General features: G+C 38.1%; 2 protein-coding genes across 3 annotated transcripts in view; one reads left to right on the plus strand and one right to left on the minus strand.

Annotated features, from left to right (window-relative positions):
- Positions 1-32: 32 nt before the first annotated feature.
- Positions 33-16,416, plus strand: part of LOC145500995 (bifunctional polynucleotide phosphatase/kinase-like) — a 116,493-nt gene continuing 100,109 nt past the window's right edge. Inside the window, exons 1-10 of the mRNA XM_081480568.1 lie at positions 33-771; positions 3,300-3,346; positions 4,415-4,819; positions 5,277-5,356; positions 10,196-10,253; positions 11,213-11,233; positions 12,639-12,725; positions 13,203-13,274; positions 13,868-13,916; positions 15,285-15,352. Coding sequence (XP_081336694.1) covers positions 645-771; positions 3,300-3,346; positions 4,415-4,819; positions 5,277-5,356; positions 10,196-10,253; positions 11,213-11,233; positions 12,639-12,725; positions 13,203-13,274; positions 13,868-13,916; positions 15,285-15,352 — 1,014 coding nt within the window. The 5' untranslated portion in view covers positions 33-644. The remainder of the gene's footprint in view (positions 772-3,299; positions 3,347-4,414; positions 4,820-5,276; positions 5,357-10,195; positions 10,254-11,212; positions 11,234-12,638; positions 12,726-13,202; positions 13,275-13,867; positions 13,917-15,284; positions 15,353-16,416) is intronic.
- LOC145500961 (uncharacterized) overlaps positions 14,781-16,416 on the minus strand; it is a 159,830-nt gene continuing 158,194 nt past the window's right edge. For both annotated transcript variants that reach the window (XR_014051169.1, XR_014051170.1), the window contains one exon: positions 14,781-15,201. The gene's annotated coding sequence lies outside the window, so the exon portion shown is untranslated. The remainder of the gene's footprint in view (positions 15,202-16,416) is intronic.

Consider the following 16,416-nt stretch of genomic DNA (forward strand, 5'->3'; position numbering starts at 1 on the left):
ATCTATGCCACATGGCGGGGGGGGGGGGGGGGGAAGGAGGGGTACTACGAACGTGTATTTTTGTAGAGTACGAGTAATCCCTCTTTCGATTAGTCCGTCGCGCGCGACACGAAAGAATAGAAAACCACGAGAAAAAAATGGCTGCGTGAAATCCTGGGGGCGAGGAGCACAAAACACAGAACATTTGATAAATTTAAATCTCTCCAAAGCCTGTTGGCAGATTCGCAAGAACATCACGGCTTGCGAACCCTGCGAACCCTTGCGAAGCGCAATTCCAACGTTTCGATTTGCTCCGGTTGCAAAGCTGTCTATTGTCAGAAAGCGAGATAAACGTTAACACCCCCGCAAGACGACACACGTATCACGAATGTTGACAACGTTCCTAACATAAACCAATCATATTTTTGCGTTGTGAGAGCTCCTTTCGCGCGCTTCTCGCCCCCAGGATTTTACGCGGCCATTTTTTTCTCGCGGTTTTCTTTCGCGTCACGCACGGCGGACTAAACCAAAGAGGGATTACTCCAGCCTCCAGAAGCATTTCCCGTCCAAAATACTCAATTTGGCGGCTCAGGCGCGCAAATTCTGTTTTTCAACGCTAGCGTACTCTACATATCGAAGTGTGGGTTTTTTGTTAGGGATGTATAATGGAGTGTGTAGCAATTTGTTGCCAGAAAAGTCACGATCCAGTTCCTCTTCCAGACGGGAAGAGTGTCTCTCTTGGAAGAGGACCTCTCACCAAGATCACCGACAAGAAATGTTCTAGAAATCAAGGTCAGTATTACACTCACCACAAACTTTAGAATACTTCACTTGAGCTTAACTGATTAAGGTGATTCCCTAGTAAAAGAACCCGCCATAGACCTCCGATGAATTCGCCAACCGAATTCACGAATTTGGTTGGCTGAAATCGATATTGACCGCGGTCTAGATTTTCCCATCTAGACCGGCATCTAGCTAGACCGGTTTCATTTTGCGTTGACAAAGTAGCAAACTAAAATACAAAAATGTTCACCATTTTCTTTTATTTTCTTCTCAATCATTTATGGCACTGCCAAAAAGCCTGATGACAAAACAAACAAGTAAAGAGAACGAGCAAATTTCGGCAGGTTTAAGTTAAGCTCATCGCTGTTCGCAAGCAAACTGTCGGCAAACCAGTTACATTAAACGAATTAAAGTTTTCTTCTTTGCCATATAATAAACATCTTATTAACCGAGCTACGTCGGTCTGTATGGGAGAATCTTGACCTCGGTCGTGTGTACAGACCTCTGCGTTCGGTCTGTACTCACGACCTCGGTCAAGATTCTCCCATACAGACCTCCAGCTCAGTTAATAAAAGCTAATTATTTTTCAATGCAGCGCGTTATATCACACAGGGTTTGACTTTCTTTGATTGTTTAGTTATCTACATCCCAGAAAAAATGTCTTCAAATACCCTGCATTTTTTTCTCCTTTAAAGGAAAGATAATTTGGACATGCGCTATTGGGCCCGTTATGTCTCCCTCTTTAGTGTTTATTTCATTTGCCAAAAAAGACGCCATAGATTTCTGCTGATTTTTTCCTCAGTTATTGAGGATATTGTTCTGATTGAAATTATGAAAAAAAGTGGGGGTCACTGTGCTCGGTTAAAAGAAAAGGAGCATTTATTTTGCTCTCAAGCTTAGTTTGAGGGAAATCCCTTACGTTTTGTACATGCACGCGTTCATGTCAGCGTCCGGATTTTGACCTTCTCTGTAGGGACCTCCTGGGGGCCGATATGTTTTTCAGGTTGCAGGTTGCAGGTTCGAGGTGGAAAAATCGACTTTTAAGCCGGCGGGAGTCTACTTAGCACTTCAGTTAGCCTGATTAGCACTCCGGTTAGCCTAAATTAGCTTAGGTTGCTAGCAGTTAGTCTTTGTACTGGGATTTATTTGACTTCAACTTAAATAAACAAGTCATTTCAACCTGCAAAATGTACCTGCTGGACCTGAGGCCTGTTTCTCGATGGTCCCAAAAAGTTTTCGTACTTGGAAAGCCGTTGCAAAATCTCAAACCTTATCATTACAGAGCTGTTCTATTTACATATTCTTAATATGAACAGAAGTTCCCTTCATACAAGAAGTTTCAGGCATATACACCTTCTTTTTTTAGATACAGATTAACTAAAAATAGCTTTGTAGGCCCCAAAAGTTTCCAGGGTTTTCGAGAAACAGGCCCCTGAAATACTGGCTAAACTGAAACCATCACACTAATAATTATTAAAAGGCTCACATGCACATGCCAAACATAATTGTTTATTGACAAGCTTTCTGCCTGTTCATGAGGGTATTCAGAGCATGATTTGAAAAATGTTCTGTGTACACTTCAACTAAGTGGTTGCACTCTCCGTAGTAATAAACAGTTATTGGATGAGGTTTTTGTGATATCCAAAATAATCAAGGTCGAGGTAGGGGTTATCAGGTGAAGCTAAAGGCTGAGGCTGATAACCCTTACTAAGACCTTGATTATTCTGGATATCACAAATACCTCATCCAATAATTATTTTATTATACATTGAACAAAAAAAGAAAAAAATGGAAATTATGTTTTTGCTTGTTCGCTGAAGGCAAGCAACACAAAGCGTGCAAACCTGACATGATTACCCTCACAAATCATACACGGCTGTCATACATGGCATGATTACCCGTGACCTTGAGTGTCCTTGACATGATTATTGTATAATCTGCAGCTAGAAGACGTCACAGGTGCTGATTTCGAAAATTCCATGTATTCTTTCGGCCAATCAGAAAAGAGATAGTGAGTTCAATGTATAATAATATGCTCAAGCTAACAGGGTCTGGTCTACTTGAAACAACAGGTCATCCCTTGCGTTTCATTGGCATCAACTGTGGAGATGAATCATATTGTTTTAGAATGGGTCTAAAGTTGTAAATGGCTCGACAGCACTTGATTGGGTTTTCCATTGTCTGTCAAGACACACTGAATGATGCCTTCTTTACTTAAGCAGGAGTGGATTCTGAGGGGGTGGGGCAGGGGGCTGTGACTTCGTTTTTTGCCTAAGTTCGTTTTCTGAAGCCTTAAGTTTTGGTCATAAAACTAATGGTCCCAGAACCCTATAAGCAGCATTTCCAGGAAAATTTTACATTCTGTTGTGTTGGGTTGATAGGGAGAGGGGTTGCACATCAAAATTTCTTTGGCCCCCTCTATCTCAATGTTCTTGATCTCCCCTTGTGTAATTAGGTTGCCCTGTCTTTGTGTTTTCCTAAGTACCTTTGTGAATTGAGAATTTAACCAGGCAGGCTTTTATTGAATTCATTTACAGTTCAGCTTACTGCAAATTATCTGGAAAAGGAAGTACAAGTTACTCAGGTAAGCATTTTTGCTGTTGTGGCATAGTCAAACTGAAGACAATAAGCTTTTGAATCTACAGTTCTGCTTGTAAACTTCGAAACATTTCCCATTTTGGAAACTCTGCACCCCTTTTCAATTTTGTTTGATCTGCTTAAATGTTGAAACCAAGGCATAACAAAGCGGTACTGTACAGGGTGAAATGTTCCAAGGAATATGGACCAGAATTGTACAATGTATTATAAAAATCCCAAGGAGGATTATTGGCAGCTTAATTTATTTGTGGATCATTAAGAACTTAATGACTGACCCCAAGGGAAACAATGAGGTTTTTTTCTCCAAGAACCTCAACAATGAGGTTGAGGGGAAACAAAACTCACTGTTTCCCGTGGGGCCATTCATTGAGTGTTTTGTTATACCTCCCAACCAGAAAAGAGAAAAAACTGGAAAAAAATTATTTGCTTGATGCCAGCTAGCACAACAAATTTCTGCAGTTTCAAGGTGCACAACCTGATCACATGGCAGTTCAAGTTGTTTTTTCCCTTGGGAGTTGGTGAATTTTGTTCACGCTAGGGAGTTAGTGAGTTTTGACCTATGACACATGACATGATCTTCTCCAACCGGAAAACGTATTTGGGTTGGAGGTATAGCAATAACATTTATTTCACTTAATTTGAAGTCTGTATTGGGCCAAGTGGTCCATAATGCTGGAGCTTATCCCGATATCTGTAGCACCCAGTGGTGCTAGTCCATTGCAGGGCTACCTCCAGCATTAAATTCACCAGATCCCATTTATACATCTGAGTGGAGAGATGTACGGTGAGAATGCTGAACTGAATTGAACTGAATATCTCTATTTCTCTATTTAAACAAAATGGCATAATCAGCAGAGCTGGAGGGGTCATGTATTTAGACTAAAGATAAGACATCATTGAGAGAGTAAAGTACCTTGCCCAAGAACACAGTGCAATGTCCCCAGCCAGGGCTTGAACCTGGACCACTCGATCTAAACTTACCAAACTAGCCATATGTTTACTGAGCCTTCCACAAGTTAGGTTTTGCTTTTTAATATATTTTTTTTTCCTTCAGCTAGGAAATACTTCAAGCTGTGTTGGAGGTGTAAATCTGAACAAAGGGGACTCAGCATCCCTTGGACCTGGAGGAATGTTTTGTCTCCTTGGAGACAGCTATCGTTATTTTATTCACTTCACTTCAACATCTTTTGAAAAAGATGATCCTGATGAAGAACCAAGAGCAAAGAAAGCTCGTTGTGATACCTTAAGTGACTCAGATGATGACAATCTATCGCAAGAAGACCTGGAGGATATACGCCGAGAATTTGGCCAAGAGATGATTGAAAAAATACAGCAGAATCAAAAACAAGATCAAGAGGTTTCCAAGCAGGAAAGTTCTCTTGCTTTTGAAGATTGTTGGGAAAATATAGAAGGAAAGCTTATTATTTTTACAAGTAAAGGAATAGAGGGAAGATCAAAGGTATTTATAACAGCTTTTAAGTTCTACTGTTAAGGGGTTCTAGCTCCAACATTTCATACCAAGTGCAAAAAGAAAATTTAAACCTGTGCAGTTATTTCTCATTTTTCGTCTCGGGGTTAGAGTGTCCGTCTGTTTTTTTTTTTGTCATTTTTCAGTTTTATGTGATCTATTTGTGTAGATATATACGATGTGGTGTAAATTGGATTTTGGTATTATTTTTCAAACCAGTTTCTTAAACATTTCAAATAGGAAATAGCAAACTTGTTTCATCTAAATCTTGAGTTATATACATGTTATATTTAAATACACTTGAGAAGTGCATGGAGAACCTCTTGGCTTCACCTTATGCTTCTCTGTAAACTTCTCTTATGTTATAATTACAAAAATTCTCTGCTTATTTACCTCAGCATTACACATTGGCATGATAAAACTAGAACAGTATGATTGGAATCTCTAGATTGCAGGTTTTGATCTTGACAGAACTCTTATTACCACACAGTCTGGGAAGGTGTTTTCTTCATCAATAACAGATTGGAGGTGAGCAAGATTCCTCTTTAACAATCTTACAATGGTCTAGGATAATAATGCGTAAGACCTGCACTGTATATTGTACAGATTGCTTGTTAAGTACTTAATTTCCTGGTTTATTTTTCTGGACACCTGTGCACAGCCCTTATTGCATAGAGAGTCTGCATTCCCTGTTGATGTTGCTCTAACCAGACCCTAATTGCTGTAGTCCTGTTCAGCTTATCTCCTCACAAATTACTTCCCTAAAGATATCACAAATTCTAGTGCTTTGTTAATGCTGCCTCATCATCAGGCTTTTAGCCAGGATTTGAAAAGTGACCGTCCAAAATGTGCTATATAGGGCGTGCTCAACTAAACAATTTATTGGGCAACACATGAAAAATAAAAGGATTTTCTTTAATAAGTGGCTGTCCACAGGACGTCTGCATGCCCATCTTGCTAAAAGCCTGCTCTTCAGGCAATGTACCTGCCGAGTTTCACGCATTTATGATTAGGCGTGAGTCTCACAACTGCAGGTCAAAAATGTTGATCCTGTGTATTCCTGTCTACAAACCAAAGTCTCATGCAGAGTTGAAACATTAAGCTGTTACTGCCTTAACCGACTCTAAATATGTAAACTCAAACCAATGGAATAAAAGAAAAGTGTGTATTAAAAAAAAAGTGTGTATTAAGTACAATGGTACAATGAAGGTGAGAAAAATACCAAATACTTTCTCAATCTGGAAAAGAGACATTGTAAACAAGGAACAATAACCCAGCTCAAAGTCAATGACGACAACCTCATTTGTACAGACAAAGAGATCTTAAAAGAATGTGAATCGTTTTACCAAAATCTTTACAGTTCTAATGTTGCTATTGACAACCAAGAACGGGCTTTCTTCTTTCCACAGCAAGAAAACACAAAGGTTTTAAATAACGATGAACAATCTCTCTGTGAGGGCGAATTAAGGAAGAATGAATGTTTAGAAGCGCTGAAAAGTATGGTGACAGATAAATCCCCAGGAACCGATGGTCTCCCCTGCGAATTCTACAAAGTGTTTTGGAATGACGTGGCAGAAATTTTGATACACTCTTTTAATTATTCCTACGAAATTGGAAAGCTCTCAATATCACAAAGGAGGGGCATTATTAAGCTCATACCAAAAAAGGATGCTAACCTTAATTCAATAAAGAACTGGCGACCTTTAACGCTTTTGAATTGCGATTACAAAATTGCAACAAAAGCTATTGCAAGCCGCATCAAAACTTTTCTGCCAAAACTTGTTTCTGACGATCAAACCGGCTTCATTAGAGACAGATTCATCGGAGAAAATATTCGTTTAATAGACAGCGTCATCAAATTTTCAAAAGCAAACAATATGCCGGGACTGCTCCTTTTTCTTGATTTTGAAAAAGCCTTTGATACCCTAGAGTGGCCCTTTATTCGTAAAACCTTCCAATACTTTGGTTTCGGCCCATCACTGCTGAACTGGTTAAAAGTATTTTACTGCAATAGCGAAAGCTGTATTTTAAACAATGGATGGGCAAGTAATTTCTTTGAGCTCAACCGGGGAGTCAGGCAAGGCTGCCCTCTGTCACCGTATCTATTCATTCTCTCTGTGGAAGTACTCGCCAATGCAATTCGCCAAAAAAAAGAAATCCGTGGCATAATTGTAAAGGACAAAGAAATTAAACTTAGCCAATATGCAGATGACACGACCCTTATTTTAGACGGCTCCGAAGAATCCTTTCTAGAATCTTTGAAGATAATAGACTATTTCGGTGATATATCCGGCCTCAGACTTAACAGCAAAAAGACAGAAGCTTTGTGGATCGGTGCAAGTGCGGATTGGGATTTTAAACTTTGCCCTGAAAAAGACTTCAAATGGCCAAAAAAAAAAGTCAGAGCGTTAGGGGTATGGTTGTCAACAGACCCTGATGTAACTATATCTTTGAATTACAAAGATAAAATAGAAAAAATTAAATCGATTCTGGGATGCTGGAAACTTCGCAGACTTGGCCTTTTAGGTAAAATTACTGTTTTAAAAAGCCTCATAGCTTCACAACTGGTATATATTTTCTCTCCTCTGCAAACAAATCATACAGCAATAAAGGAGATAAATGTCATGTTTTACAACTTCTTATGGAATGACAAAGGCGACAAAATAAAAAGAAAGGTAATGATTAATGATTACTCAGAAGGGGGACTTAAAATGATTGATATAACCTCCTTTAATAGATCTCTCAAAGCCACATGGATAAAGAAGTATCTAGATAAGGAAAACAATGGAAGCTGGAAAAGATTTTTTGACTCAGAACTTGAAAAATATGGAGGTGAAGTAACACTAACTGGAAATCTAAACATAAAAGACAGTCGTAACATTATTAAAGTATCAGATCCTTTTTTCAAAGAAATTCTTGAAATCTGGTCAGAAGCCAATTATGAAGAAAAGATTGTCTCAGACTATCACTTTCGGTCATCGCCCTTATGGTATAATTCACTAATAAGAGTTGGGAATAGACCAGTGTTTTTTAAAGAATGGTTCCTCAAAGGAATAACAAAAGTAGAACATTTAATGGATGACTCCGGAAAGTTTCTCTCGCTCACTGCTTTCCAGACTATACATGACCTGACAGCCCGACCTTTAACCTTTCTTGGAATCATATCTTCAATAAAACTTCTTCAAAGATATATACCCCATAACATCAGAACCTCTATTAAACATGAAAGTTTCTTGTCAAAATTTTTAAAAAGCAGAAAACCTAGTAGACTAGTATATAAGAAACTTGTATCAGGAAAAAGTGAACCACCCAATCAAAGTCAACAAAAGTGGCAGGAAGACGTCACTCTCACAACAAAACAAGAGCTCAACTGGAAAAAGGTTTACCAAATGGCTTTTCAATGTACAAAGAGCACAAAACTTATAACTTTCAATTTTAAATTTCTTCATAGAAGAATATCAACAAACAACTTCTTGAAAAAAATTGGTCTCGTCGATAGCGAGAAATGCACTTTCTGCGAAAGAGAAACAGACAAACTTGTACATTTATTTTGGGCTTGCCCAAAAACTCAATATTTTTGGAACAATTTTGAAGTATGGCTACAGTCTTGCCAAGTTATTGCCAAGGAGACACCCTTAGAGCCTGATACAGCACTGGGCCTAAGGCCGGATAGCTCTAAACATAAACTCCAAATTAACTTCTGCTGCTTAAATGCGAAATATTACATTTGGCTATGTAGACAGAAAAAATGTTCTCCAAAACTAAATGATTTCTTACTGTATTTAAAACATATCTATCAAATGGAAAAAAATACAACTACAATCGTTTTAAAAAAGTGGGAGCCTCTGTTGCCTCTTTTGTAATCTCTTGACAACTCGACCCTAGTCCCCTGAAAACGAAAATAAAAATGAAAGGAAAAGAAACAAGGCGCATATATATATACCATGCATATTTTCTGTAATTTGCAACTCGGAATGTACATTAGTGACAGGAGTAAACCGGTATGATCTTCCCGTGCTAGAATTGTAAGTAGCGCAAGTAATCTAATTATGTTGTATTGTAAGTAGTGTAAGTATTAGTATTGTTAGTAGCGTGAGTATGCGTATTATATAGAGTAAGTGTTAGTATCGTAAGTGGCGTAAGTAATAAGTAAAAGAATAAAGAAGAAAAAAAAAAAAAAAAAAAAAAAAGTTCAAACTAGTGATTATTTTAATTTTGGTGAAACACATCCTGGGACTTAGAATGGGTAATGTGGTAGGTACTTTGGAGATCTTTAAAACATCCTCAGAAAGTTTTGGATGTCTTTCGAAAAGGGATTAGGTCCTCTTCGAAAATCCTAGCTCTCCCAGGATAAAAATCTCATGTGTGTGACTCAGAAATAGCTACCCTGTGTGAGAGAGATTCCCTTCTCTTTTTGCTTGGGGTTAGAGATGAGAGGGAACCTTTGCTCACAATCGTTCAATCCTATGATCGGCCACCGTCCACAACCAGGGATGAATAAATAAAAGTACTAGTTTTTGTTTGCCCAGTTCCAGAAACTATTGCGGTACATTAATTCATATTTACAACTAGCTGTTCATTATCAAAGGACCATGATGTGATAGTTGATAGGCAGGTTATTAAGCTTTTAACATTTTGTAATTATTCCAAAAAAAATTGTTTATCTACAGCTCTTGCAGGTTGCAAATCGCACACTGAACAGCGTGGTCTGGAAAAGCCAGAATTCAAGTAATTCACCACTACTGATCTGGAAAGATCCGGAAATGACTAAAAATTTGATTGCCTATAAATGTTTCCCATGACATAGCACAACACATGGGACATGCTGATGTATTTTGGGCATGCTCAATAGGAAATTGAACAGTTGTGAGTAGAGGTTCCCTCTTGTCTCTCACCGAGCAGAAAGAGAGGGGAATCTCTTGACTCGCAGGGTAAGGAAAAGCTGATAGGGAAAAGACAAGCATCCCCCCCAAATATTCACGTTCACGTGAAGCCAACAAATATTGTCAATATCCTGATTTATTATCCGACTGCAGCAAATACCGTCCAAATAACAGTACAAATATACAGCGATATTGTACAGTTATCTGTTTGTTGTACAGGTTGGCATGAACACACCAAACTGTCACACTCTCCTTATTTCATTGATAAATTTATTGGCTACAGCAGTTTGATAATAAATCTCTTATTAAATGTTCTGGTGTGTAGTATCGCTTTACATTTTTACTCATTGTTTGTATTTTGACTCGCCCTACAGGCTCATCAAAATACAGCACAACTTATAAAAATATACAGCGATACTACACACTAACACATCTATTAAGATATATGTATACAGCTGTTTCAAAGATCTATTCCTCATTTCAGAATTCTCTATCCAGAAGTTGTTCCAAAATTGAAAGAGCTTTGGGACAGTGGTTACAAGGTAATTATCAGTTGTTTGAAGATTTTCCATTGATTTTTTGATTTGTACACTAAGTCACAAAATGGAGGAACAATACAGATGAACCTCCTGTAAGTGACCGCCCCAAATGCCAATCACGTGGTTGCTCATGGTAGCAGGTCGCTTACAAGAAGTCACAGGGGATTTGGATTTTGAGTTATAGCCTGTAGTTGTTTCTGATCGAGGCTGGATAAATATTAATGTTCAAATTTATTGAGAACTGGTGAAAATTCTAAAAGATCACAGTGAATCCTGTGTGATTTCCAAGATGTAATCCTGACAATGTTTAAATGAACCAATAGTCAGTGATAAACATCAGATATGAGAAATGATATCATGTAAGAACAACCTTTAATATCATCTGATCATGACTGATGGGTATCTTTTGACCCAGTTAGCCTGTAGTGAGATCAAATCATGGGAAGTGTTCACTTACCAGTTACAAACAATAGAAAATTCCAAACAGTCAGCCCTAAAAGTGATCACAGTGGGCTACAAGACTTGGTTGCTTATCAGAGGTTCCAACTATAGTGATTGAACAAGCCAAATTTTGGTATTTTGGAAAAGTGGTCACTTGTGAGAGGTGATCACAGAGAGAGGTTTGACTGTAAATTTTATTTAGAAGTGGTAGTGACTTTGTGGCCTTTACCATCATTTATACTATGCCATAGAAAATACAGCCAATTGGAATACAGGAAAGCTGTTGTATATTCAACAGTATTAAACTCAACCCTTCCCATTATGCGCCATGTATATGTCGCAGTGGTTGTTTAGGCCATTGTATTTTCTATGTCATGGTATAAAATAGTCATGCAACACTTTGGAGTGGTATATGACTCAAAAGCGTTGCATAACTGGTATATATACATGTCAAATAATTAAAATGAATTTGAGTTATTTCAACATTGAGTAATTTCTTTTTTGTGGTATGTCTTTGCCAGATTGCAATTTTCACAAACCAGGTATGTTCGAACAGTAAGCTAACATTTAACCTTAGAAGAAGTATGATGAAAAACAATCTTAGCATGAGTTCATAATCCAACAAAAACACTCAACCCACGTGAGCTGTATCTCTAGCACTCAGCTTAGCTCATTTTTGCTTGCTGATGTTCTAAATATCGACAAATGTCACTGATCTCCAATAGCAGATTTGCACAATAGCATCATTTGTCTACAACTACCAGAATTCATTTCATTTTTTCTTTATTATTTAAATTTTGAAGTCCCAGTGAGGTTTAAACAACAATTGCCCCAATTAACATAAGAAACAGAAAAAGGGAAGGATTTTGGTAGTTGTCATCAAATGACACCTTCATATCATGCAAACTGCCTATTGCTGAATTCTATGCTGAATAAAACATATTATATAGACTATAGAATGACAGTGACTCGCTGTTCAGGAAAGACTTGCATCAAATAATAGACCCTATTTGGGGCACTGCTGGGCTAAAACCCATAACATGTCTGGCCACATGTCCCTGTGTAGGCCATGCAAGGGAGTACCCCCTTCCTGGAAGTTCATGATGCTGCAGTCACAATAGTGTTGATCCAGAAAATATCCATAACCCTCCCATGGAAAGCTTTTTAGTTTGACCCCCCCTTCCACCCACCCCTCTGGAAATTCCAGTTTAGCTTCATACAGTCGAACCTCCCTTAAGCAACCACCCAAAATGTCAAGCTTAGCAGGTTGCTCACGGGAGGTGGTTGCTCAGGAGAGCTTAGACCATATTGAGTCAAAATTTTGCCTCATTAGCATATTACCATATTAGTCTCTGCAGTTACCTTATTATGGTAACTGCAACGACTTACCTCATGATTTAAATGTTTATTCATCTGAAAAATCAATTTCGAGAAAAAAATCTGGTACTTCCCATTGAGAAATTTTTGTCTCTTGTACTACCCAGGAACGTGATAATGTTACAACACCTTAGTATCCAATTTACGCTCTATTACTTGTCAAGTGGTCGCTTAAGGGAGGTTAAAATCAATAGAACATTTCAAACTTTTAGTTCTAAAAGTGGTCGTGGTCGCATGCGAGAGATGGTCGCTTACAAGAGATTTCAAATATACTGATTTGACTGAGAAACTTTTGGTATTTTGGAAAACTGGTCACTGAGGAGAGGTGGTCACTTATGAGAGGTGGTCGCAACTGGAGGTTGGACTGTACTTTACTTTAAAAATTTTGACTTTTGAGACTCCCTCCCCCTTGGAATTTCTGTTAACCTTCCTTAGGGTGGGTATCGATATTTTCTAAAACTGCACAATGTGTGCAGTTCTCAGACTACTTTGCAAGACACATTCTGCATTGTTTTCAGAGAGGACAAAATAACAGATGTGTTAAATTATTCTTTCCACTTTTTTTCTCAGATTGAAATTCATAAGAAAAAGCTGAGTGTGGCAGACTTCAAGTTCAAGATAGAGCAGATTGTTATTCAGCTGAAAATTCCTGTTCAGGTGAGTTTTGATTAATTAAGGCACACATGGCTAGTTGTTGAACCATGGATCAAGAGGAATGTTTGTGTTGAAACATGGTTGGCAAGACATAATATTCTTGTACTGGTTCTCAATGTAGGAATGTTGGACCCTAGAAAGTCTATATGAATCTTATTGACCAAACACAAGGGTCTTGCTGGGAGTGTATCAGCCCTTGTCAGTATGGATTGTGTGCTGTGGGATTCATAATGGGAAAGACCATTAGTCCCAATAATAAGAGGCTTATTGCATGACTGAATGATACAATACTTAGTAAATAACCGAGTGTTGGCATTGTGGCTCAATGATTTTCTCAGATGACTTTTTCCTCCACTGACTTTGGCTGGTAATATATTTATAGTTATTTGTCCCAGATAATATATTAGCATTTAAAAGAATTTGCTTTATAAATCTGGAAAGAGACATGTGGTGTGTAAACTATCCTGATTTTTTTTTTAGGTTTTTATTGCCCCAGCAGTTAATGTGTATCGTAAACCTGTCACTGGTATGTGGGAGCACTTGGCCAGAAAGGTATGAAACATTAAAAGAACTGATTGGGATAACTATTAATATTATTATTACTTGAATAATATTAAATATTAACTTGAACCTTTGTGGTCATTTGACCTTGGGAAATGCTGTTCTGTATTCTGTAAATTTTAAAGGCTTTACTAGTAAAATTACTTACATCTGATGACCTACACTCTAGCCTTTATTTTTATAATTTGTAACAACAACGTTGTGGTCATGCTCACAAAATAAAGTCAACAATGAGACATCAAGCTCGAACTTTCTCTTAGTGGTTAGCTCTCAAGTCAGTTACAGTCCGTAGCCTTTCAGGCGAGCTGGAAAACTGATCACGTTTGCACTATGAGACTGTCAGTTAAGTGTATCACATCCCATTCAGTCATTTTGTGTATTGCATGTAATAATTTCCCAACAATGGAATACTTAGTGTACGTTAGTACTTTAGAGTGCATTTTTGTTTGGCTACTGAGTGTTTTGGGTCACTGTTGTAGAAAATATCAAGGTGCTTTCTGTTGAAAATGTCAGCAGTTGAGAAACTTGCAGAAAGTGTAGTCAGTTTCTCATCCTTTTTTGTTATTAATTTTGTTCTTTAACAGGTTAATGATGGTGTCACGGTGAACCTAAAAGACAGCTTTTTTGTTGGCGGTAAGATGTTACTGTGTGCGGATGTCATGGTAACCAAATTCTTTAAGTGTAGTTCTGCGTGTACACTAATGCTAATGTTGCAATCTGATTGGCTGAGCTATTGTCCTCTATCAGCCATTCATGTGGAATGGCTGTAGGTTGTCTTTAAAGTGACCTCATTTTGTCATTTTTCCAAAGTTTTAGAGGAACATCATGTTAGAAATGTTACTGGATAATTAAATCCTGAGAAGACAAAAAAAGGACATTCTCGATTACTGGACTTCAAAAGCTGGAAATTGTTGAAAAATATGATAAGTGTACCTAAACAATGTCTCATTGCAAATGACAGTTCAGTGTATGCAATTTAACTTAAGTGTGAGTTTTATGGTTTATATGACAGATATTTTCCTTTACTTGCTTGATGGAATCTACACCGTAAATTAACATGGGATCCTGATCCGTTATTTAAAGGAAATTTACTGGGTATTCTACTAGAGCATTTGATTGGCTTCATCAACTATCATCTCATAGAAATTTTGAGCTCATAATCTACTTGTTAATTATTCTTGTGAAAAAGAGGAACAGAGTTGAAACTGATGTAATGTAGCCTTAAATTAAACGAACAGCACAACAATATTCCCACAACATACCTTAATTACCAGGAACGCTAAAAACAAACACAAATGTGAAGGTAAACAACAAAAACAAAGCTGTTTCAGGGTACCATGAAACTTGTCCAGTGTTGTGTGTCCTTCAGCAAAACACTTGACTTTCATAGTGTCTCTCTCTGCCCAGATGTATAAATGGGTAATGGCAAATTGTTGGAGCAACCTGACAGAACATTGGGTAGTAACCTGTAATGAACAAGCATCTCATCAAGGGCGGGGGGGAGGGGGTAGTGCTATTCCTAGTCAGTTTGTGTTACAAAAACCAGAGTTAAACACCGAGAACTATGACCCAGTTGGTCTAAAGAAGTTCAACTCTTTGTTTTATGTGTTTTCTACTTCACTTCAGGGAGGCGCGGTGGCCTCATGGTTAGTGCGCTCATCTCCAGATCGAGCGGTCTGGGTTCGAGCCCTGGCTGGGGACATTGTGTTGTGTTCTTGGGCAAGACACTTTACTCCTACAGTGTCTCTCTCCACCCAGGTGTATAAATGGGTACCGGCGAACTTAATGCTGGGGGTAACCCTGCGATGGACTAGCATCCCATCCAGGGGGGAGTAGAAATACTCCTAGTCGCTTCATGCTACAGAAACCGGGATAAGCTCCGGCCTGATGGGCCACTTGGCTCTTATGCAGACTTTACCTACCTACCTACTTCACTTCACTTTTATGTGAAGACTACTTCACTTTCCAGTCTTTGAATCATTATGATTGTATTGTATTTAGATGCAGCTGGTCGAGCAGCAGGCTGGGGTCCAGGGAAAAAGAAGGACTTCTCGTGCAGTGACAGAGCAGTAGGTTAACTTGTTATTAATCTTTAGCATCTAACAACTTGTTAACATTTGGTAATTGATGGAAACAACTTTTTCAGAGGTTATGAATTGATTTGTGCAGATGGGAAAAACCAAAAGCAGCATTAAATCATCTATGTTTCATTGCACTTTTTGAAGACATGAAATACTTTCTGTTGCAAACGTAATGAAAGATTTGGTTGTTCTTTCATTAGACCAAAGATAAATTGTAAAATGTTGCTAACTTTAAAACCAGGTCTCTCCAATCTTGTCAGTCTAAGGGCTTCCAACCAACGAGTCTCAATCTATAGAAGGGGATTTTACTTTACCCGGATGAATATATAAAAATTTAATTCACAGATTAATGAATGCATATACTAATGATATTGAAATCTCTTCTGTCCAGATGGCAAGTATTTTTTCCTCCAATCCCATCTTGTTTCCGTAATAATCGCAAATTTTTAAAATCTTTTTTGATAAAGGTGCTATAGCAAGAGAAAATGTAAGTTAAGAGGATTCGATATTGATCTCATTCTTAAGGTAATCCCTCTCAAGTTATTTTTAGACATGGTACCCAGCTCTCCCGCGGATAAAGTTACCGCGTGCATTGTGTAGATGTTTATGTGGAGGTTGGGCTGTCCACGTGATCAAATCCGTGTCACAGGATTGGCTATTTCTAGACACTACCGTGTGGCATTAAATTTTTGTGGGTTCTACTTTTTGCGATTGGTGCGGTTTCTTTCACGATTCGCAAAAGAGTTCCCTCAAAAAAAAAAATTTCCACAAAAATTTCCTCCGCAAAAATTTACTCCACTGGCGAAATTATACATACAAACAACACAAGTAGAACCTTGGTGCTGCCATTTATTTAAAACGTCTCTTTCAGTCAGAAACAAAGCGACGAAATGAGAAACAAAACGTTCACAAATAAAAAAAGGTTAACAGGAAAGAATCGTCCGAAAGGTACTCCATTGAGAAAAGCATCTACCATTCCACACAAGAGTACGATGTAATTGTGATAGAATGACACTGATTACTGGATTACTGTGTCTCAGTTCTCTACATGT

Source organism: Orbicella franksi, chromosome 10 (genome assembly GCF_964199315.1).
Source record: "Orbicella franksi chromosome 10, jaOrbFran1.1, whole genome shotgun sequence".
In the NCBI taxonomy this organism is placed as follows: domain Eukaryota; kingdom Metazoa; phylum Cnidaria; class Anthozoa; order Scleractinia; family Merulinidae; genus Orbicella; species Orbicella franksi.